This window comes from Apaloderma vittatum, unplaced genomic scaffold, assembly GCF_000703405.1.
Source record: "Apaloderma vittatum isolate BGI_N311 unplaced genomic scaffold, ASM70340v1 scaffold5452, whole genome shotgun sequence".
Classification (NCBI taxonomy): domain Eukaryota; kingdom Metazoa; phylum Chordata; class Aves; order Trogoniformes; family Trogonidae; genus Apaloderma; species Apaloderma vittatum.
The window spans coordinates 20,534-45,560 of NW_009701755.1; the positions used below are offsets into that span (position 1 = coordinate 20,534).

Below are 25,027 nucleotides of genomic sequence, written 5' to 3' on the forward strand. Positions count from 1 at the left end.
TCCTGGTGCAGCTTTGTAGTGTAGACAAGGGCAAAGCAGCATAAGGCCAAGGAGAGGTGTTTTGCTGACCTGCTTAGTTTCATAGCACCCCACCCTCCACCATAGCTCACACCTCCCACCTCTGCAACACAATCAGATAACTAAAAAATGATAGAAAAGGTTTCTTTACATAGTTTGTGAAAGAGAGAGAAAGACAAGGAGAAAGCATTTCCTTCACTCTCATAAAAAGAGAATTCAACTCCACCTACCTTACCTGCAGCATGTCTTGTTCATGCCACACCTAATAAACACTGTCCCTGTTCAGTCAAATATAGCTTAGGTCAAACTGGAGCACTGCATGCTAGTTCTATACTACAGATGATGATGGAATCAACTCCTATTTCAGGCAAATCAGATGCAGACCTGAAGGTTTTGGGAGAAAGCTAATTCAGGTCTCATTTGGCCAAAACTGAGGCAACTGCCATGTCAACAGTAAGTACATTTTAACTGTGAACTCTATTGAATTAAGACAGATTATGGCATGCTATACTATGCATATGCAGACATCTATACATTTAACACCCTTTGTCATCTAAAGAGGTTCCTTTCACATGACGTCAACCTAAAAAAAAATTTCTCTTGAGTTTGTTTATTCTAAATATTCAACCACTGAGCAACAGCACTGGAAAGCAGAGGAAGACGCTTACCCATCCATTAATTTCCTTTATTTCACAAGCTTTGAATTCAGAAATTGAACCACAACTAGTAGATCTTGATACGGTAGAGTAAGTAAAAATGCATGTGATTACAAAGGAAAAACTTTGTACAAAAAACTTTAAAAATCCGACAGCAACTTGGATTATCTGTAAGTACCAAAAATCTCATGCAGAAGGAGAGCACTACTGCCCAGGTGGAGAAATCCCTGCAGGGGCGGCAATGGCGTTGGTATGTATAAATTATGGCTCTATCTAAAATGGAAACAAGAAGGACACAGACTTGGAACGTACTGAGTGGGAACAGACAGGTGCTACAGAGACCATTTGTCATTACGTGTCCCGACAATTTTCTGTGTCTGAGAGAAGTGCTTCTTGGGCTTATAATAAATTAAAGATGAACAGAAGCTGCCTATACTACTCTACTGCATACTTTCAAGATGGCCATTTTCTTCCTTCATAAGTGTTTTTGGTGGTGTTTCTCAAATACGGACATTAATCTTGGCATTAATCTTGTGTCTAGTCAATTGTTGGCAACGTGTTCTAAAGGGACTCACTCACAGAATGCAACTTGCATAAATAACTCAGTAACATGCATTAACTAGTCTAATACAGCGAAAGGGTGCAAAGGAACCATCATTCAGTTACGAGACAAAGCTAAAACCTGTAGTCACTAAAGGGGCAATGGAAGCACCATGCTTTAAGGTGACTATGGCATGAAAGCACAATTGTGAGGCAAGTAGTTCCAAGCAAACACACCACATTATTATCACCTCTTCCTATACAAAAAAAAAAAAAGACATTTCATTTTTTATTTCCATTAGTACCAAATAAAACTGTGGGTTCAATAACACAGATATTGAAGGGAACAGACATTATTCCCATGATCCTTCATCCTTGTGTTTCTGTCCATCATCATTTTTCAGCCAAGACTGGTAATATTAGAACGACCCCCAGGAGGTGCCACAATGCGGTGGCCGGTACGGCGTGGGTTGTTGTCATCTATCTGAGCTCCTGCAACAATAGAAAATCGGGCAATAAAGCTATGAAAAAGAATAGACCATCAGCAGTGAGATTTTACCTGGCTAGTTCCAGCTATGCCTCCCTCAAACCACCATCAGTTTCTCTTGAGCCAGACCCCTGCCTGCAGTGCTGAAGAGACCTTCAGGGCACATTTCTGTGCCTAGCTCCATCTATCTTAAATGAGAAGTGTAGGATTAAATGCTTGGGATCAGACTGATGCTCACCCTACATGGGAAATTGTTTCCCACTGATGTGAGGAAGAGCCCAGGCAGGGATGACAGCCTACAGAGTGGGTTCCTTTCATGAGATCAGATCCTGACAGAAAATATTGCTGTTATAACGACAACCCTGCCCCTGAACATATATGTGCAGAAAGGATTTTTTAAATATTAGCAATCGTAAATCACTGAGGAAAGGAGCACTGAGCTGATGTAAACTCGCACCCATTTCAAACTGTATTTTAAAATGTTGAAAGGTTAAGCTTAAGGTGACAGCAAGCTTTTTGCCAGGCTAAATACTGTCTGACTCAGCTTCCTTAAGGTAATGTCAGGCTACCACAAAAGTGTAGGATCATTTTAAATGCTATCATACTCTCTGGTTCTATGTCATTTCATAAGAACACAGTAATGTGTGTTTGCCTGCACTAGATCAAACTGATACCAGTAGATGCCTTGGTAATGCCCAGATGCAGCAGCAGACTGTGAAACCACAGCTTTCAGATGCTTATGACAATCCCACTTACTGGTTGTTATGATTATTAGAGGTCAAATTTGCAAGCATTTTTTTTGCTTTATATACATTTATGTATGTGTATGTGCTCAACATGGCCCCAGGTGTAAGGGCAACAATACACTCCAACATGCCACAACGTTTTTTTAAACTATTTGCTCTCTTTGGGCTTTCTCCCGGAAGTTGTGTTTAGTTTCTAAGGACAAGATCTTTCAGGGAGGAAAACATCACCATCGACTTCCACAGGCAAGAAAATCCAGTGACTTTCATAACAACATCATAAGGAGCCCCTTATTTACCAATTGGGCTGTAGACTTTTGAAGGATAAGTATTTGACACAGTTGTAATTATCTTCAAGTGACAAGAATTATTTCCATGAACCCCAAAGGATGATTTTCCAGTCTGTTTCTTATGTACCATGAAAAATACTTTGGGCACCAAGAGCAAAGAGGAAGAGAAACACTCTAATCTGCATATTAATAGATTCTGCATGTGGTTTTCTGACCAGGACAGTTGAAGTTTCCATGTCTAGCAATTTTCCGGTGATGAACTAAGAAAGAAGTCTGAGATGTCTGAGCCACACTGAGTTGGACCAGGCTCAAGTCCCATCAGCCACCAAGGTCGCAGGTTTGATCCCCATTCAGTCCCCATGTGTCGCCTGATCTAGTTGAGAGGCGTCCCTGCCCATGACAGGGAGGTTGGATTAAATGATCTCTAAGGTCCCTTCCAGCCTAGGCCATTCTACGATTCTACGATTCTATGATTCTGTGATAACCAGAGACCTCAGCTAACTGCAATGGGTCAAGTAAATAATACTAAAGGCTGCATGCAGAGGAAAAAAATAGATTGCAAACAATCTGAATATATGACAATTTGTAAAATATACCTAGAGAAAGAATGTATAAAACATATATATACATACCTATATATAAGTATATGCATATATAGGAGTATATATAAGCCTTCCATATTTGATAAAAAAGGTAATTATAACTGAAATTTATACTCCTGGCTTTAAAACATTTTTGCTGAGTCAGGCTGACTTACCCGATAAGCTAAAATTAGACTGATGGAGGTTTCTGATTGGTGGAGGCTGATTTTTGGCAGGGGAAGATTTAGTTGAGGGTGCAGGAGTTGCATATTTTGGCGTAGCTGGGATTTCGTACACAGGCCCATCATACATTCCTCTGGAGACTCCTTGCAGTCCTCCCACCTAGATCAAGAGAAGAACAAAAACCCAGACACTGAATGCTCTGATAATGCTCCCTAATGATAGTTCTGCCTATAAGCAGAGACCACTGAGCACAGAGCTATATTCTGCATTAGCTGAAGTAAAAGCACATTTGTATTCTCATCAATATGTATAAACAAGTTTATAAAGCCTCCCCCTCCATTTTTATACATAGATATAAATTCTAAGACAGAGATCCTTATTAGGCCTCCTTCACAGTCAGTGGGGAGAAATGGGATTCAAAAGAACAGATCTGACCTAAGATCTTTATTTTAAGTACTATCAGTCACCACTGCCTCTTCTCTCCCATTCAGAGGGTATTCAGCAAGGCTGGTTCAGCTGCTGAAACCCAATCCCGTTGTTGCAAGACTGATACCCACTATACTGACTGTAGCAATTTTACTTGTCTCCTCTCTGCTCCTCAGCTTCAAATATATCATTCTCTTCATTAGAATTTATTGAAAAATGGTGGCAACTTTTAAATCAAAATTTCAAACTTTTCCACTTGGTCATGAACTACAAAAGCAGTTATACACTAGACTATAGCACAGGACCCATCTTTTATTGTCAGTAGAGCATCTGTTTGAGTTCTGATTTCAGTATGAGGTATCTAGGTTTTATCCCTGTACAGTTCCTACAAGGAATATGAGCAAAGACAATCACAGCAGCCTCACTGACCTTAAAATACAAAAAATTAGGAAATAATGGTTTTTTAAAAACAGTTCAAATTTTCAGGAGAAGCCCGAAGCCATTGAATTGCAGAATCTAAAACCCACCGAAAATACCAGAAATCTGTTATTTACAATATTATTGTTTCAGAAACCCAGCAGGTTAACAGTGACATTAAAATACCGTATAGGAAGAACACTGTTCACAGGGGTTTGGTCTAGCTCTTACAGAAATCAATGCATTTTCCTTGCCTTTGGTGATGGGGACATCTGGCTCAGAAGAGCCACCGTCCACAGGCTGAGCCAAAACTAAAGCCCAGAAGGGAGCAGCTGCTGATCACAGCAATGAATCCATCTTCCAGAGACCCAAAAAAGCAGGAATTTATATCCCCGCTCTGGTGATAAATTTATATTGTTATCCTGTGCCAGTTACAGCTTGGCAGTCCTGTGTTTGACGTGTTTTTTCTATATTCTTTTGTCATGCATTGACATATTCAAACAGTGTATGATAGAAACATCATCAGGTTTTTCTAAATATTTTCCATCAATAAAATCTGTGGAAAAAGAATTTGTTCTCCCTTCCTCTTGGCTGGCAGCAGAGGGAGCTGCTAAAGCAAAAATATAGGTCCTTTTCTTGGTTCTTTGGCAGATCTCAGTATCTAAAGGTAAGTATTTCCTAACTATCTAAAATCAAAGGTCTTTTGCAAAATCCAGCTCTGCTTGAAAGATGCAGGTTACTTAGCCCAGTTACTTAGCCCAGTTACTTAGCCCGTGCAAAATCCTGGTATAAGACTAATATCCTGGTGTAAGACAAATATTCTCTGATATTTGTTTTTAAAGTGGTGTTTTCATGTTTAAATGACATTATCGCTGATTTATACAGCATGCCTATGCGCTAAACCCTTGAGAGGCATGAAGAGAAGGCCCATGTCATCTAAGTGGATCAGGTAAAAAAAGTGCAATACTGATTGGTATTTTTGCAAAACTTTTGCAGTCACATTTCATTTTTACAGTGCGTCTTCTCATTAGAAGTGCAGACTTTTTGTATCCCACAGGTTGACACAATTTTTGTAACAAATGATGGAAGATAAAAGCTATCAACCTGCTGGTAGACTTAATTTCAGCTGCCACCCTCACAGGTTATGATATTATAGACTTTGCTGAAGAAAATATGAGTTCTAGTCAATTTGCCTTGTTACCTGTCCTCACACAGTGAATTTCTTGCTCAGTGGCAAGAAGCAATTTCCAAATAACCAATAACTATTGCAAAGCCAATTAGTTTTCAACAGAGCAGCGTTAACATAATTCAAAACCAGAAGTGATACAGCTTTAATCTTTCTCATTTCCCAAGTTTTTTATTAAACATAAGAGAAAGGTTTTCTGAGCTGTGGATGCTGCTAATACTCAGCTCAGCAAATGCACCAACAACAGTTCTGGCTTAGACACTTTTCTTCTTGGCAGTGTGGCAATTCAGTATGCAAAGCTCAGTAACAATTTAAAATTCTGTTTTTCTTCTAGCTAACCCTCCTACAAAGAAGCTTTATGTTTTTCCTTATTTTTAACTAAAAGTATATTACATCACTATTCCACCTCCCTTCAAAAGTCTGCACAGAAGGCAATTATACCCAGTTGGCAATTAGAAGCTCTACCCACTGAAGCTCACAGAGTTAATAATTGTGTCAGTTCACACTTGCAGAAGAACCAGTTTTGTGGGCATTTTTAAAACATTTATAATCCATCTGATATGGACTCCTATTAGCACAAAAATAAGCAAAAACATGTGCTACTATGGTTCCAAGAGGGTATGGCGAGAAAAAAGATTAACTAATATCTGACATTACCTTATTCCTGATTTTGATGCGCTGGTAAAGATATTCAGGGAAAGGTTTGCGAGGGATGAAGCGGCCCATTCCCTTATTTATGTGCAGATTTCCATCTTCAAACACAATCTTCCCTTGGCTTATGACCACGAGTGGGGCACCATGGCACTCCATTCCTTCAAAGATGTTGTACTCGATGGCCTGAGGATCAACCAACACATTCACTACAAGTTCAGTACAAGATCTCTTTCAGTTAATAAATTATACTCTGGTTTTTGTAGTCACAGTTTTGGACAACTGCCATTAAGAGGTGTATAAAATTGGTTTGTCTGCAGGAAAAGCAGTGCATTTCGATATGCAATGATTTTAAAGAATCTCTCTGATCAGACTTTCCATGATTAGACTTTCCCTTCCCATTTCTCTCTTTCCATCAAGGCTTTATCTTATTTGGTTTCGAAGGCTTTTCATATTTATCCAGAGCCTCCAGAAGTACAATAGCCTTAATAAGAAGGAAAATTGTGACTCAGCTGACGGATACCCAGAGGACATGGTCCCACCATGCATCTGTTATCACTGTGTAAGGAAATTTCAAAGGGGCCAACACATGTACTTTTATCTGAAAGAACCAGGAAAGCCAGAACCTAAATAGGAATCACTGCCAAAGGGCAGGTAATCATTACTTTCTTGAAAATAGAACTAGAAACTGAATGACATAAACTTACTTCTTAAAGGTTTTTACCTTTTTAATATAACTCATGTTACTGGATTTCCAGTAAAACGTTTGGAAGAATTCCCCAATATAAAAGACCAAAGTACTGAACAATAAATCAGTCACTTTGAGATAAACAGCAAATAAAACCTGTCATAGTCAAAACTGAAACGACTGGAAGTCACTGGTACTATGCCCTAAGACCAGAGAAGTAAGCAGCAAAGCTTTGGAATTAAATAAAAAATCCCAGTGATGAAGCTGATCAGAGCTGTATTATCAAAATATTTAATAATCTCTCACAGTTTAGAATATTGTTGATTTAATTGTGCAACTTATAATATTAGGTGCTTTTCAGGTAAGGAAACCCAAGTGAGCTGGTTTTAAATTTACTATTACAGCTTTACTAACCTCAGCTGCAGAGTTGCTGATTCACACCTACCTACAGATCTGCCACAAGCATGCAAAAATAGCGCAATGGTAGGTGCAGAGTGAAACAAAATCTTTCTTGATTCCAGTGCTTCCAATGAAAGATTTCAATACTTTCAAGTTTGTGAAACATTTACCCATTTCAGAATTTACCCACTCCTCTATATCCCGTGCACATGAATTAGATCAACAGTCAAAAACCGACAGTGACACTTCTTTTTTCTTGCTGGTTTTCCTTTTCTCCTTACCGATCTATGGTTTTTAGCCGTTATAGTCTTCACCTTATCAGGGTCCCAAATAACAACATCAGCATCAGATCCTACAGCAATCCGGCCTTTCCTTGGATACAGATTAAAGATTTTGGCAGCATTGGTGCTTGTGACAGCTACAAACTGGCTCTCATCCATCTTGCCTGTGGCCTAAAAACAATGTGATTTGAGCAAAACAGGCTTATAATATAGTGATTCAGAGTAATGAACGGTCAGGGAGATATTGGAAAGCATGTAATTCATATATATGGTGATGCTGGATGAAACAAAGGTTTTTATCAAGCAGGACTTTATACAAGGCACGTTACTTGGGAGTTTCAAATGAATTAATGTGTTATTCCTGGCATTCCAAAGAACAGCCAATGAAACTGAATGCAGATGATACCATCCAGTTGCTCAGTTATCTAATGTCCTTCTTTCTACATCCTGATGCCTAGTTGTGTTTTGTTGCTAGTCCTAGTAATTTCCATTTAATGTTTTAACAATTTTAAAACAGAGAAAATTATATGAGTATTATGAGTTTAAATAATAGATCAAGATTCGGCGTTCTGGAAACATTTCTTGCAAGTAAGTCCATTCTAGTATTAGTAATACCAAACCCATACATCTAAGTAATACAACCCCAATTAAAAAATGTCCTTGCCGGGAGAAATGTCACCACCAACTGAACTTCTTATACAGACAGTGATGGCTTAATAGCAACTGTACACACAGCATTTTGCTTTCTGAGTATTTTCGGTTCTTCCCTGGCAATAAGCAAGAACAATGTTCTGAGGAAAAACAACAGTGCCAAACTTTTTAATATTAAATAAACACTTATCTCCTGCCTGGTAAAATATAAGATTTGCAAAATATAAGCTATTCAGTGGAGCAGAACTGAATGTTACCACCTGTACATCCCATGCTGCAGCCCTTGCTGCAGCTCCCTCCCTTTGAGGGAATAACGGAAGAGAACTGTCACTGGCTGGCTGCACTTTGCTTGCTTCCCGGCTTTGCTCCTACACAGCAGGCATCTGAAGCTGCTCCTGTGCTTGGAATCTCAATAATGGTCCCTGAAGGAAGTGCTCATTAATCACGGTCTGGGAGAAGTGCTCACGACAGCACTTCAAATACTGCCACTTCCCAGTTTGCAATACGCAGTTGAGTGCAAGGCAATGTAAGGTTGTGAGTGTGTGTGTGTGCATGGGTATGTGTGTGAAGACCGACAATGGAGGGGGAATATCATTATATATCAGGATCCACGGAACCATAAAAAAATCGCTAACTTACACCCCACCGCAAAATATGCCAGTATGAATTACATGCAATGTTCTCCTTCAAAGCATTTTATCGTCTAGCCTCAGGCTTGACTGCCATCCATTTGTAATTTCTCAAAAACGATGAGACACTTCCGAAATTCAAACAATCCATTCATCACGTTTATATGGGGTCCACTTCAAAACCATTAAGCTGCTCCAGTTCCTACATCTCTGAGAAGCATCCACTCTGACACAACTGGAAAACTGAGCGGTGGAGTCTGTGAAGCCTCAGGTCTAATAACACATGATGGTGTTGCAGCGTCAAAAATGAAACACAGCCCTGAGTTTACAAAACAGGAGAAGATTTTTGAAATAAACAATTCACCTCATAGTAGGGCTCTCTTAGGGAATACTCAGAAATATATTAGAAAGTAATTTAAGTACTTGGCCAAGAGTCTCCTGGCTTTCATTATTCATCCAACATTCAGTTTCTTTTTAGTCCATAAAAGTAAGTAAGTCATTACTTACTACCGCCTTGAGACAGACAACAGTCATTCTCTCCTCAATTCCATTGACCCCTTCAGGAATCATAGTGAAGTTGTCCTTTCCAATGGCTTTCTGGGCAGTGCTGTACGGGCAATGTCCACTTCCCGTCACCTGCAGGTCCCCACTGTGGAGTTAACACACAGAAGGTTTAGACCAGGCATCGCCAAAGTTACGTTGGTCTCAGGCTCACTGCAAATGGACCTTTCAAGCCTACACACCAGAGGCACAGACTGTAAATCATGTCAGCAGCCTTTACATGTTGGCTACAGATCACTGAAGAACGACAAAGGCATTGGACATCTCCCCTTTCCCCCAGGAGCACCCTGAACTCCCGGATTACAGCCTCCTCTGGTTTCAGGCTGCTTATCGACAGAGATCAGGCACAAGCCCGCTAACCAGGGCAAAGGATTATGCTAGGATTAAGGAAATGATCGGCAGCTTGTATGAAATGTCTGCCACTCTCAAATTAATTCACAGCAGTGTTGAAAAATAATGGCAAATTTTAGAATGCAAAGTCATGAGCATCAAGCTTGTTCCCCTGCATTTCTCCCTTGCAGATATATTCTTCTTGCAATTCTTATATCAATGCTTCTTGTCTGACCTTCCAAAACACATCGTGAAAATAAAAAAGAAAGGAAATTTTTTTACTAGGTAGTCTTTAAATTAATGAAAGTCATAGTGCAAGTCAAACATGTGCTCTGGAGTTACCTAACTTACAAGTCTTACACAGAAAAAGGCATGGAGCTAAAACAAAAAAAAAAGAGGTACCAAATAATAACAATGGTTTTTTTAAGTAGTCTTTTTTTTCAGCCTAAAGAATTTATTTTATTTTTTTGTGCAGAGAGCAGGACTGGATCACAGCTGCTCTTGGGAATATGGAGAAAGAAAATAACCAGTATGTGGAAACCTGCAGAAATATAAAGACAGAAAAGAATATAGGTTCTTCAACATCCACAGGAAACAGGTGATATTTTCAGGTCTTGATTAAGCTTACAGGAGTCAAGCACATTTGAACACATTATGATTTCTCTTCAACCATTCCAGAAGGCTGACGCCCCCAAGAGCCTGTCATCCTTTTCTTGAACTGATTATGTAAGTTCCAGCTCTGAAACATCTGAATTGTTGTGGTCCACAAATTTAGATTCCAGCAAGCTAACAAATAGCCAAGTACACAGGAAAAAAAGGCCACACATCAGTAATTCTAATGCTATTTTCTGGGCTGCCAGCCCTGATGAATGCTGACAGTCAGAGAAGAATCTTTGGCCTCTTTTCTGGTTCTTCACCATGCTCACATCTATCCACCCAGTTTTCAGCCGAAGCCAAATCCATGTATTTAACAGTGAAAAGGCAGCTATGTTTCAGCTATTCCTGATTATTAATGACTGCCTGGTGTTACTCCATAGGATTAAACCCAATCCATCGGTTAGACATTCATTTATTCTAACACAACAATGAAGTCAGAAGATTGCAATGCCTTTCCTTCCTTTTTCTTGCTCTTCTGCCAGCTAAGCTTCTTGTGGCTCACCCTCTCTCTCTTTTCTGCATTCAGATGAATGCCAGCATGAAAAAATGAATGTCACAGCCAGGCCCTGTATCCCTGCCCATTTCCCCAGAGCTATGCTGCACTTCTTATACCACGCTATTAATTCCCACACCTGAAAGATAAAAAGGAGTTGCTTTCTCTGAGCTCTGTCTTCCCTCTCCTCTGACATTCAATGACATGCACAGCACTCCCCAGTCTAATCAACAGAAGAATCTGAAGCTGAAGGATGTCGCTTGAGAGCTCCCAAAGACCTCCTGGTTAACCACATGGGCACTCTGACCGTCTAGATACATTCTGCTGTCAAATGGGGGATGAGCATCAGCTCAACTAAAAAACTGAGAGGCAAGAAGGGATCACCATGGAAGACATCTCCAGAAGAGGGAGGGGTGGGAATTAGCAGTGGACATCTTTAAATGCCACATCAGTACCTCATCATCTTATTCTTCACCGCCAACAAGATTTTCATGGCAGGTGGCATCTTCAGTGAAGAACCAAGATCTCACATCTCTAGTTGGGAAGAGACAGTGTATCACAGCAGCACACCAGAGAAGAAGAAAGCTACCACAGGTGCATGGCCCACAGATGAAACAAGGACTGAATCCCATGCAGCAAATCCAATCTTCAAACACCTTGAGATATGCTGGGTTTTTATACACCTAGCTTTTCATTGAAAAATCAGCTTTCTGTGGAGAACAGCATGAGCAGTATGCTGTGCACTTGCAGAGGAAGAATGTTATAAGGATTCTGTAATGAATGTAAAATGTGTTCTAATGAACCGTGCAACAGAAAAGAGAAATACTCTCTTTACCATCATCCCTGCATAAAATTCCTCACAAATGCATGGCAGACTGATGAAATATACTGTTCTTTTTTTAGTTTCACAGTACAGATTTAAAGTATTAAAACAGAAAGCAGGCTAAGCTGCTGTCATTTAAAATCTAGGACTTTAAGCCTCTAGGAAAAAAAAGCCATTTTTGCATGCTTGGAGGATAATGAAAACTTCTGTGACTCCTCAGTTTGTCTCCCTGACGTTAGTGTTTAAAAAAAGTCATTAGTTGGATTCCAGTTCTAAAAATTCTCTTGTTATTTTAGCTAATCCGCTTTGACCCACATACTATTATTTTGGGACTCTAGAAAACATATAGCCGTGTCTGATAGAGTAAAGAGCCCAACATTTTGATACACATTCACAGTGCTGGCTAAGAGCCTTTCCCTTACACAATGACCTTCACTCTTTACAGTGCTGATAGTGACGGATCAGACCAGACAAGCCATCTTTTATTCCTTGTCCGTTATTTTTGTAAGGAACAGAAAGCTCAATTATGGAAAATCATTTCTGCCATCAAACCATCACAACAGAACAAATTCCTGCATGCTCTTACCAGAACCACAGGTGACTCAATGCTCAACTGTGTATTCATTAATAGTGCTGCCTGTGCAGGATCATTAGGGCGGCTCAGTTAAAGCCTGGGTTTGGTGGGCTGCACACACTGTGTGCGAGGAGAGATGTCTGTAAACTATGGCAACAGCATGGACTGATGGCAGCTTCCCATCACATCTATGTGCCCATCCACCTAAAGTGCAGCTCTGCCCAAGCCTGATACACATTTTTATTACCTTTATATTACCAGCCACAATGGCACTGCCAGTTGTACAGCTTGCCAGTTAGTCATATGGAAAACTAATCTCAGGGGGAAATGTTTTTTGAAGACCAATGAGACACTTTCAGGGTTTAAATTCTACTGCATGGGCAACACTGTCAAGGGAGAGGCAGCAGGAGACGTAAGTGCTAATACCTGGCCTTAAACAAGGTCTTAAACGATAAGTTGAATCTTTCACTCCAGCACTAGTAGTCCGTCCTGGTGGGACTTCAGCTGTGAATTTTTGTATAATTTCAAAGCAGATGGTCTTTTGCTAAAGCTAAAGAAGATCCACAGTTGGCTGCAGGCAAGGAATACTTTCAGGAATGGGTTTATGGTCTGGGTTGCTGGCAAGGCATAGCTGATGTCTACCTCTGCTGTCCACATTTATTTAATCTCTACAGTGATAACACTCTCCCTGCCAACCTGAAGACAGTCAGCCCATACTCTTATCCTGTCAAGCAATGGCCTCCAGTCACTAGCCTGCATCCACCCAAGTCCCTGACAGTCTCCTTTGTAATCCACTCTGACCTCCTTCTCCTGCCTGCCATACCTCCTCTATATGCACCGCTTATCTTTGCTGACTTCCAGCTTGAGGACCCTGGAACCTATAAAGACATAAGGTAAGCTAAAAGTAAAGGCTGCAAGAACAAAACACAAGCAAACTTACATGATTTTGATCCATCCCAGATGAATGCAAACTACCAAGTCAGAAGCTTGCAATACACAGGAGTTAAACCCACTGAACAAACAGAAGTTAGTTTAGGACAGCCTGATTCTCAAAAGTGCTGCACCAGCCATGACAAAAACCGCACCACGAAAGTTTTCTCCATTCCAGGTATCTCTGCATTCAGAGACAACCTTGATCTCAGGAGCTGTGCTTGCCAGATATGATGAGGCTTAAAACTGAGTCTGTTCTCCCAGCCAGGGAAATATCCAGCAGGCTGTTGCTTACACTGGACAGTGAGGATGCCATCTGATCATATATTAACAATTGAGCTGGAGAAAACAGAGACTGTTTGAAGTCCTGCGCTAAAGGCAACCTAACTGTACAACTACGAATCACTTGAAAAACAGAAAGAAAAACAACTAATTCCTGAGCGGCTGCCTCTCTAGCATGCTAACCAGGAGCTGGAGAGTCCATGGCTCCTCACCTGACTGACAGCCTAAACAGAGGGGCATATCCATCCCTGGTTCTTTATGATCCTTCTCTGCTGTTTCATGTATGAGACTGGTCTAAAGGCAACTGAGCTGCTTCCTAGATGCTTCATCCCATGTGGATTTGCACTTGCCTGACCATCAGCCTGTAAAAAAAACAAAGGTCTTACCATGCTAAAAGAGAATTTAAGTGATCCGGAGTGGTAGGATCAGGGCTCAGAGGTGGCGAGGTCACAAAAGCTGCAGCCTTGGCCCAGTTTTTGCTCCAGTAATGTGTCCCATCCGTCCCCAAGCTGGCAGTGATCGGCTCTCCAAAAACAAGGGGACCTTGGGGAAAGCAAGGATATACAGGAATGAATTCAAACCCCTCTTTCCCAGCACATTATACCGGTTGCTGCACGCAGCCATGTATAATTCACGCATCACTACATGGTTAACGTAGCTCCCAGAAAATTAAGCAGCCCTTGCTTTGTCTGTATGATAAAAAATTAATCAGGAGGCTCTCTGAGCTACACATGCTTTGATCAACATATTTACAAAACCAGTTCAGATCTGGTTTTAATTTGTACTGCTTCAGTCACAGCCATCTTCTCTCTGTTGCTCCAATTCGGAGTTCATTTATGTGGAGGATGGGCTCCAGCAGACAGATGCCTTTTTACTACTCCCAGGTTGGGCACAGCACCAGCAGATAGCAGCATATGGTCCCCAGCACCATACTCCCAAGTCTCCAAGAATACAAATATCAAAGATGGTATTTTGCTCTTCAGCTTTTCCATATTGCCCATGCACTTTGTAGGACCAACCAGCAGAACAGTCTGGAGAGACTGTTTGTGAGTCTCCTGTTCTCCAGTCAGGAGACTCACAAATACAGCTTTGAAAGTGGCTTCCCCCAGCCTCACAAGTCCCTGTTGGCTGCTTTATAACCTGGATCCCTTCACAAGCACCAGGCATCTCCAAAAGCAGGTTCACTGCCCAAGCCAGCCCTAAGAGGGTAATATCCTGAAACGCCCCCAAAAGGCACAGAGTATCTGCTAAACCTTTTAGGAACAAAATTTCTCCATTCCATGAATCTCTGTTCATACATGCATACAGCAGTCTAAGGGAAAAGTAAAAGGGAAGATGGGATAAAGACGAGTTACAACGCAACCTTCAAGGGGGGCAGTTTGTGAGGGGTTTCTCGACTGAAAACTGTAGAAGGATTTCCCTTCATTTTTCCAGCCGCAAATGTTCAGGGTCTGTGATGGCGTTACCATTATTTAGTAAACTCTCCCTCCACCTCGTGATTTGAGTCAAGATGTACAGGTTTTTCCACTGAGATTCTATTCAACAACAAAAAAAAAAGTTCAGTGGACAAAACGAAGACTCTTACCTTTCTTTCTGGCCAGTGCAATGATATCAGCTGCGCTCTTGCTCATCACTTTGGTGATGTACACTGGGCAGTTTATTCGACTGGCAATGGTGATGGCACGGAAAACTGCTTCTGCTTCAAGCTGAGGAAAATGAGGAAAAAGTTAACTGCAAAAGCAGACTGCAGAAAAGAAATGGAACTGAGCCACATTTTTCACTCTTTAGAAACAACTCTTCAGGGGTTGATTCTACTTTTTCCACACAGAGAGACATAGTGCTGGGAAACAGAAGTTAACTCAACCTCAGACACTTCGTGTTAGAAGTAACCACTTACTAAGGGGGTACAGCCGCCCTGGCACAAATATAGCTCACTGTCTCTCTGCACCCCAGGAAAAGTCACATCCGAGCAGCTGATGGGGCTCCTCCTTGCGTCTCTCCCACCTTTCTGCTTCAGACTTCTACTCTGCAGTTGGAAGAAGAACAAAGCAAGGAAACGTTGCCCCAGCTTGATGACAACCTCTGGGCTGTCCCTGGCAGCTTACCCTGTACAATCTTTACATAAGGATAAGAGGACATTAAATGTAAAGTATTGTCAAACAGCAACTTCAGCACCATGGATTGAAGTTAGTCCATAATCCACCAAAGCCTTTGAAGCATTGCCCAGCAAGTCCCCTCTGTCAACAAGGAAAAAGGCCATCTCCTCCCAGTGAGCCATCTGGGACATATGCACACCAAGCAGACATCTTAAGACAGAGAAACACTATTTCCCAGCAGATCTGGAGACTCCTTTCCCCAGTCATCAGTTTTATACCTCCTTCCCACATGGACTCACAGTATTTAATATATAAAATTCTATTGCAACTGAAAGTACTGACTTGACAGCACAGAAATTTCTCTCTGAGAGTTGTGCTAGAAAACTTGAGCAACTTAGCTCTTCCATAACCACACAGCTTAATCCGTCACAGTTTTGCAAAATGTTTTTTCTTCAATCAGACTGTCGCTTCAGGTTGTCCTAGACTTTTATCACACCATTAGCTCTGGAAGCCCCAAATGCACCCACAGAAGACCAGGGAAGGAGGCAGGACCTCTGTAGATCAGCGCTGGGGCCAAGTAGGTCAGATGCATGGTGAGAAAGATAAAAAATTCCTTTCTGGAAACTGCAAATGCAGATTTTCCTTACACCCTTGTTCTCATGGAAAAAACTCCAATTCTTTTAGAATAGTTTAGGTGGAAGCTAAATAGCAAAATGAAGAAGTACATAAACAGTTGAATAGAAGAATGCAACCAATTAAGCTGATTCCCTTGGCCTTGGGGAGATGTTATATAAAGATCTGCAGACAGCAACAATCTCTCGAAGTTTAGCCTCAAATCCCCAGGACCTTGTCTCTTTAGTCTTCAAGGAAAGCAGTCACTTCCCAGCACTGCCCTCCATAATCCCATTAATGGTCTGAACTGTGTATATTAAAGGACATCCATATATCTCTGCCTTTGCCTTCTCATTAAAGAAAGCCATTCCAGATGCCTCAGATGATCCGTGCCATAGCCTGGTTTTTATTACAAGGAAGATGCATAAAATGAGCTGCCTCGCAGCATCTTTCCATCCTCACATATTTGCATTTCTACAGCCTGCATTTCTACTACAAATGGATCTGCCGGCATAAACATAGATTTAAACGTGGGCATATGCATATGCACAGTATATATGTACACATGCATCTCAGAGGGTTTTCAGCCAAAGCATTTTAAAGAATGCAGTGACTCCAAAGCCTAAACCACAAGCTGCAGTGACAATTTTTAACCTGATAAGCCCATTTTTTTGTCATCACAAATCAAGTCGCAAGGGTCACACTTAAAATAACACATGCTCGCCTGTGCCTGGGGCAGCAAGAGTTGTGACTCTGGAGTGTACAAGGACATGCTCACCCTCGGACTGAGGGAACATACCAGCTGCAGCAGCAAAAGGGTGTTTCAGGCAAACAGGTAAGCTGAAGGGGACCTGGACTTTTCAAGGCTTTGAATAACACTGAGAGGCTGTGGGCGAAGCAGGCTGTTACCCTCTCCCATGCACCCATCTATCAACCGCACATACAGAAGCCAAGCTCCAAAACCACATGCTCAACAAAATATTTCCACAAATGACAAAATGAGTGAAGTCTCTTACCTCCTCAGGCCTGCTCAGAGCATGTCCCTCAGGTCCGGTGATCCCCATCTCCAGGATACGCTTTTGTTCCTGCAACGTAAGAAATAAATGCTGACAACCGCTCTGGGATGAGACCCTTGCACCAGGCATCCTCTGATGCATTAACAGCCATATTGTCCAATTGTCCCTTTTTGTCTGTGTAAATGCAGCTGTGTAAGCCTGCTGCCTGGGGAGAAGGACTGAAAACACTGGCTCTGAATTGGTCCCAGCCCACCTCAGTGTCTGCTCCGCACAGCCGGCACAGATTTCAAGGGCAGATTTGTCCCCGCGGTGCGATAGAGCATATTTGTTCTTTGAGCCATTGGGCTGACACCATCAGAAATCTCCTCCGCCCTCCAGAAACCTCTGCCCTCCAAGACAGGGAACAAGCTTCAATTGATGTAATAAAAAGTTATATTATGGGTATTTCCAGCCTGCGATTCTTTCTTTACTTGCACAAGCTCCTCTTTGGCTGCAATTCATGAAGCAATGTTAACTTCTTCAACTTTTAAGTAAATTCTTAATCAAATATAGTTTGCCTTTGGCACCCAGTTTTCTGTAACAATTTCTTCCTATAAAGTGAACCTCTACAATTACATTTTTACGAAAGCAAACCAGTGCCCTCTAGTTGTGAGGGCTTTTTGTCCAGACCCAAAAGCCCGTTTTAGCACCAATGAGGATTTGCCAGAAAAAAAATCTGACAAAAATCTGTGTGATCCATCTTCACAGCAGTGAGAGAATTTTTATTTTTATTTTAATAGACAAAAAGTTTACCCTATTGTTTCATTTAAGGTCAAGCAGTGGCATTGGCATTCGCAAGAAATGGTGGTCAACCACTTCTGGTCTGAGGTTGGTCCAGGGCTGCCAACAAAGCAGACATGGGACTAGAAGCGCTGATGTAGCCCCAGCGCTGGCCTGCCTTGCCCACAGGTCTCTAATGAGCTGAGTTCAACAAATGTAATGACTCTGTGATACAGACAAATGTCCCCTAGAGACCAGGATGAAGTTACCAAACACACTTTACTGTGTCATCTAATAAATATTTGATCCTAGGTCCCCGAGGGTGAAAAGCTGACACATTATCAACATATTCCAGCAGAACCTGAGCAAGTGTATGTTCACACATAGTTTTGCCTTCGTTGCAATCAATCAAGGCTGAAGAGCCATTAGTAGGAATGTATTAATCTGACTGTGCAATTAAAAATATTTGGGTTAGAAAATCATAATGTTTCTCAGATATTCTTAAAATCAGCTGTTTTAAATCATTAATGCAACAGCTCTGAGCAGTGCCAGTTAAAGACTTCAGCTAATTAAAATACAACAAAAAATAGCTACAGCCATATAAAAAAAAGCAAGATGGCAAAGAATGGCTACATAAAGTAGTATAGATTTGCATCTTTAAGAAGTTGTAAAATCAGATCATATGGTAAAATTACCCACTGCAAGATGATTTGATAGTGCTAACAAGTTAGAGATTAAATTTGTATTTTCACATAGGATAGGCCCAAAAAAACCTCCTTGAAGGCAGCTTTCCTTTCACTATCCAAATAACCCTTCTAAATAAAATCATAAGGGAAGACTGATTTTATGACACATGGCAATGGTGCAGAATACATCGAAATACATGTAACATAATTCACATTTTCCTAATAATTTCTCTGTCCTGTATGGCCATAGTCGACAGCTGTATACTAAAGCTGATCAAAGAAAAATGTAACTCAAACAGAATTCTATCAGAAATGCAATTCTACGAGTGTGCCTTGATTTTAATGGAGAACACATCAAAACATCATGGGTGCCATGTGATTTGTTTCATTTTGCCAGTCCTACAATAATATTGACTTATTATTTTTCCTATTATTCATTTTCATTCTACTGGATATTTTATGTTGTATTAAAACTATAAATTATGTACTTTGTTAGCTTTAAATCATGCTAAACTTCATGGAAAAACAGCTTTTTTGTTCCCTCCTGAATCCAAATGAGGGTTTTCACCTGACTTCGGTGGCAGAAGGACACAACTGCATTGTGTGTGCCTGTTGACTGCTCACTAGTAACTTTTGAGCCTAGTGGGTAATTCAGCCAAACTTGAAGGGAAAAGGAAAAGAAGGCTCTCAAAGGGGGCAATAAAGGACACAGAGAGAAACTAACAAAATAAACCCATGTGGACAAGAGCTCTTATGCACTGCTCAACCACTCAAACATTCATTTGAAGTTGTCCCTTAACCATGAGACAAGGTGGCTTCCATAGCCCAGATCTCAAAGACAACTTGTTTTTAGTTATTGTAATTTCCCTGTCAGCTCTGCAGCCTGGTCCTTAGCAGATAAGCCGGCAGATAAAGAGCTCAGCAGATAAATCGGTCGGCTCACTCGTAGTCTCACGGACCCACAGGGGCTCTATGCACGTACAAGGGATCAGAGGAGGGAGAATTCTCTGCAACAGCCTTAAAAGATCAATCTGCCACAGATGCAGGGTGTCATAACAACACCCACTCAAACCTGCCCATTCTGTTTTAAGGGGAATCTTGGCCTCTGAAAGACCAGCAGGAGTTTTACCATCGACTGCTGTCCTTGGGATACCTCTTCTGACGTGCTGCGGCACAGGTGAGAGCTACAGCACACTCCAGTGTGAGGACAGTCCATACACGGGGGCCCTGACCTGTGGAGACTGCACTGAGGATCAAGACATCTTCATGGAACAGACTGAATTTGTGCCCATTTTCCTGGTTCTGAGAGGCATCTTCAGAAAGCATGACTTACAGTTTAAAATACATTTTGGAAATATTTAGATGGTCATAGAAGTTTCTTATTCTCAAACTTCAGAGATTTCCAAGAATATTCTCAAAAAAAAATAGGTCTGGGAACTTTACCACCCACTGCAAACTCACTCTCACTGCTTACGATGAGAGCTGCAGCAAGAGACATTAGCATAAAGCTTCCCAGCTCTGCTTTTTGTCACCAAAATCTCTTAGCAAGGTAATGCTGTTCTGCTTCACTCGTCTCTGCCAAATTCAGAAGAGATCTTCCTGCTTCCTTCTGCCCCCCTCATCCGTTCCTCCTCTGCTGCCAAGGCAAGGAGCTGTCTGGATTGCTGCCCCACCAAAGCATGCACAAGGGCCTCCATCCTCTCATCCCAGACTTTATACCAGTGGTGTGGGGGACATCAGGCTCAATAAAGGCACTTGCCAGCTTGTTTCTTTCTTCCTATTCATAGTCTGACTGGAGGATTTTACTTCTCTTGTCTTGTGTCCTTCTTCTTACAAAGTGAAGCAAAAAATGAGAGTTCACTCACCTGAGCTATCAAGTCTCCATTTTCAGCATGGACCAGGATAACAGCCCCAAGGCTTTTTAGGAAGGTAAAGGCTTCATAAAGCTGCAGGTGGTACAAAGAAGGAAACACTGCTAAATAAGGAAAACACATTACTTAACATCCAGACCTCTCTGTTTACCTCAGTTTTGCATCTTCTTTGCTGGTAATTATCTAGGTGAATAGCAAATTATCTCCCTTCTTCACTCTACGCTTTCTACACGGAGCCTGAGCTTCACAGCTTGGTGTTGACTTACCCACCCTGTGACACCCCAGCCAGCCCCGGGATGAGCTTCTGCCCTTCTGCACCAAGACAGGGCCAAAAGCCCTGAGTAGTGTTGCATCTCCCTCAGACATAGTGCCTCTCCCAGACCCTTGCACCACAGAGATACCTCTTCATGCCTTTCCAAGTTGCTCTAAGTTTAGGGAGCAGTCTCTTCTCTGTCATGTTAGCCAATGTAAAATGGAATTATTCCCATGGACTTCAGATACTTTTAGTACAGCTACAACAGCTCTTTTCTGAAGTGCAGGCATTTTGCCCCATCTTCTTAGACCAGATAGTGTCAAGCTTTCATATTTAATTCTACAATTAGAAGTTGTAGTATTTTTCTCTAGAGCATTCTTTATTAAAATAGTTCTCTAAGATTCAAAACCCATCCACACAGAAGGGAAACAGTTGATCCTGTTGCTTTTACTGAGATTTGCTGAGCACGGATCCACTAAAATTCAGATCCTTTTCCGAAAGGTATTCAGCTAATATGTTCCCTGTTTAAATCAGACTTCAGTAAAACATGGGAGCCCAGTTTTCAAACACAGATCAAATACTGAAGACATGGTGTCCACTTCTGCACTAGGGCGCTTCAGCATCAAATGGGTCATAACACACAGCTTGCAACATGCCCATTTGAAGACAGTAAGAGGCATTATTCTAGCCACACATTAAATATTTTTATTCATTTCCCTTGGCAATTCCAACAGAGAGTTGAATTTAACATGATCTGCTTCTCAGAGAATATTTATATGTTATTATGTCTAAAATTCCAATTAAAATCATATGTACTGGAGGTGTAACAACAGTTATTTAAGAGACCAAGAGCTATAGTTCTGGGAATAAGAGAAAAACATTTTCTCAACTGAATAAGCAAACATTATTATTACCAACAGATGCCATTGTCCACTTTCAATGACCTGATACTTATGAATAGGAGAGCTGAAGAGTTTAGAATCTGTAATGAGCTCTGGACAAACAAGATCATTGTTATCTTCAGCCCTAATGAGAAAAAGCCACCTCCCCTGAAAAGCAACTCCATTTAGCTGTTTCCAGCAACTGAGAAACTCTTGAAACCTCAAAACTTCCACTGCCTCAAGTGCTTCATCTTTTCTTCCCTCTCTGACCTGGAGTTGTTGAAAGGTAACAGCAAAATAAAGTGAGGGCAAAAACCTGAGCAGTTGCTGTGAGGTTGCAATGTTGGGAGACACCAGAAAATCTCTGCAGAAAGTGAGTGTCACACACTTGAAGGGAACACATGCAGATGTTCAAAAGAAATCCCCCACTGTACTTTTCTCCCATTGCCACTTAGGTCAGTGGGAACAATTCTCTGGAATTCAACCTTAGCAGCTCCTTAGGTGGTGGGAGATCATAGCAGGTGACAGCAACGAAAAGCATTCAGAGCAATACCTGGCTGTCGGACATTTGGTAGAGATCTTTGTAGGCCATGTAGACTTGAAAAGAGTTCACACCTGTTCCGAGACAAAATTCAAAGATGTTGCTATGTAAGTGGATTCTCAAATTATATTTGAACAAAAACTTCATGAAAAATAAGTCACAGAATATGTCTGTACTAGGCTTTTGACCAGTGATTGACAGAAATAAAGCATGGCTCCAGGTCTGCCTTACAGCTGCTAGGACTAAAAGCCTGAACTGCCTCTTCTTTGGGGAATGTGTTGAGATCTGTGAATTGCCTCTGTTCAGCTGAAGAGCAATGCAGCCACCACCGCAAATAAGATTGCTTGTAGCCACATCACAGACAAGGGATGGTGGCTAAAGGAAAAATGTAAAGCTCATGAAGTTTAAAAAAACTTCTGTAAGGTTCTATGAAACACTGGTTTTCTTTTTAGTTTTCTTTAGCTTATCAGGAAAACATCTCAGCTTCACCTGAAACCACGATTTTTAATAGATAAAATTCTCATTAGCTGTAGGAACTAGGTATCTGAATTTGTATACAGACTTGCTTTTTCTTGACCCTATCGCCCAAAGCACCCAGCTTAGCTGCTGGCCGACACTGGGAAGGAGTGCAAGCAAAGACTAAAACCAGCTACAAGGGCAGCTCGCTGTATCTCTCCTTCCACCTTCCAAAGACAGAAGAATCTATGTTGGCAGTTATACAAAACCATGAAAGATGACAGTTCCAAATTTTATAAATCAGTAAGAAATGCTAGTGTTGAGTGTCAGCTGCAAAGAACCAACTGTATTCAAACTCCTACAAGTTTTGCTACTTATTTTGAAGATTTGATTATTTACACAGCTTTGTATTCTAATGGAATGGGAATTCCAAATATATTCTGTTCATATTTTCTGTACATATGAATTCATATTAATTTATAAATTTGCCTTACTCTTTAGTCTACTGACAGCTTTCCTAGTTTGGTACAGGGACTGAGCTCTGAGTTTTCTAGTTTAAAAGCCAGAAAAAGCATACCCATGTATGCTGTGTTCTGATACGGCTGTCATGACAATTGTGCTTCCTGGGGCAAGAGGAAAAAGAAAGAGACCTGTTCATGTTATTCATATTGGCTACATCGAATGAATAAGGTTTTCCGATAAAGATATAACTTCTTCATGAGATTAGAAGGCACAGATATATCCTCAGGCAAAGGGTATGCCTGTTCACACTCACGCACAGGATTTTTTTATTCACAATTGCAAATAAGCCAGGATACATGCAGGATAAAACCTTGACATGATGCCTTGTATTATGTCGTTCTGCTAAGTCCAGGCAGCTCAGGGAGAAATACAAAGTGCGAGCTGGACGCTCCCTGCTGACTTCCACGCTGACCAAATCCAGCCTCGTCACCGTGTGAACCTGCCCTTTCTTCCCACTTTCCTATTTCTCAAGATCCCAGAAAAGGTGCATGGGTTTCACAGACTGTAATCTGTCAGCCTATCCCTCATCACAGAGTTTCAATGTACTTAGTATGTCCTTGCTTGAAAACATAAAGCTTGACTACAGCTTCCCTGGGGCCAATGCTCATAGTCTTGTAGCTGCAGCATCATCTCCCCTCTGACTGATCACATCTGCCCAACCTGCCTTGGAGGAAAGTCTGTTTCTCTTCACAAACCCACACAGTGTCTCAGATGTCAGCTGCACCAGGGAGCCACCTTCTGCATGGGTGACCATGCACACATGAAGCTATGAGTGACGTGTCAAGCCTGGTTCAAGCCATGCCAACTAGGCTCAGTGATGGCCCGTGACCGAATCCTCTCATACACATTTCTCCATAAGCAAAGCGCTTGGCCACCTATTGCTCTCCCTTATCCAACAGGATCTAGCCAAAGGTAATTCATTTAATCACAAACCTGCAAGAAACAAGGCATCTTTCTCTGGGTAATGTGGTTGGAAGACATACATTGACCCAGTAATATAAATTCTCTTCTTTTTCTTTATTGCCTTTCTATTTTATTAGGTCATTTTCTGACCTTGGTAAAATGACTATGAGTTTTGCTCCCACTCAGGTTAATGTTCTCCCTGAAATCCAACAGGGATCCCGCAGTGGGATCTTGAGCCTGTCCCTTACTAATAACTCCCTTAGTGCAGAAGCAGAGTTCTCCCATTGAAATGCACGTCCACGCCCTCAGCCACCACATCAGACACACACGAAGTGGAAGGGCATCCCACGGGCTGCCATTATAGCTAACAGGAGAGATGGTTTGAACCATTCTGCCTTGCAAAGACAGTACCTCTCCAAGATACCAAGACAAAATAACACCAATTTGCACATACAGGTACTCAAGATTAGACTCGTTGCCTAATACCTTGGTCTGGTGTATTGATCTACTGGTTGGAAACGCGGCTTTTCAAAAGCCCCAGTCCATGGCCTAGTGACCTTAATGCTTAACATTTGTTACATACTACAGTCTTCTTCATGTCCTGCTCGCTCTTGCACCGGGAGTACTGAACAGGATCCTCTCCAAATTTCAGATAGTGCCACAGGGTTTCTTTAAACAGTGACAAAGTGCAGTAGTTAAAGAAATGAGAGAGGCCTCTGTGAACACTTTTTAGGCTGTTGTTCCTTTGTGTAAAATGGTGAAGCCCAGTCTCAAACTAGTTGCCAAAATGCTACAAGCCTGAGACTTCATAATCAATATTGGGTTCTACAAAACATCCAGGCCCTTCCAAAGCCTGTGTCTCCTTAAATTAGCTTGTATTGATTTAAAAATATTTAATTATTCAATTATACCTCATGACAAGGCACCTCAACAGCAGCCCTGTGAGCTCCCCTGT

The 25,027-nt window shown here is 41.4% G+C and overlaps 1 protein-coding gene across 1 annotated transcript in view; it reads right to left on the reverse strand.

Annotated features, from left to right (window-relative positions):
- Positions 1–688: 688 nt before the first annotated feature.
- The window catches only part of CRMP1 (collapsin response mediator protein 1), a gene marked incomplete at its 5' end in the record, with an annotated part of 33,806 nt that continues 9,467 nt past the window's right edge, over positions 689–25,027 (reverse strand). The window contains 10 exons of the mRNA XM_009879259.1: positions 689–1,706; positions 3,492–3,657; positions 6,185–6,364; positions 7,547–7,717; positions 9,334–9,475; positions 13,863–14,019; positions 15,062–15,182; positions 17,201–17,269; positions 20,511–20,591; positions 22,204–22,265. Of these exons, the coding sequence (XP_009877561.1) occupies positions 1,615–1,706; positions 3,492–3,657; positions 6,185–6,364; positions 7,547–7,717; positions 9,334–9,475; positions 13,863–14,019; positions 15,062–15,182; positions 17,201–17,269; positions 20,511–20,591; positions 22,204–22,265 (1,241 nt within the window). The remainder of the gene's footprint in view (positions 1,707–3,491; positions 3,658–6,184; positions 6,365–7,546; positions 7,718–9,333; positions 9,476–13,862; positions 14,020–15,061; positions 15,183–17,200; positions 17,270–20,510; positions 20,592–22,203; positions 22,266–25,027) is intronic.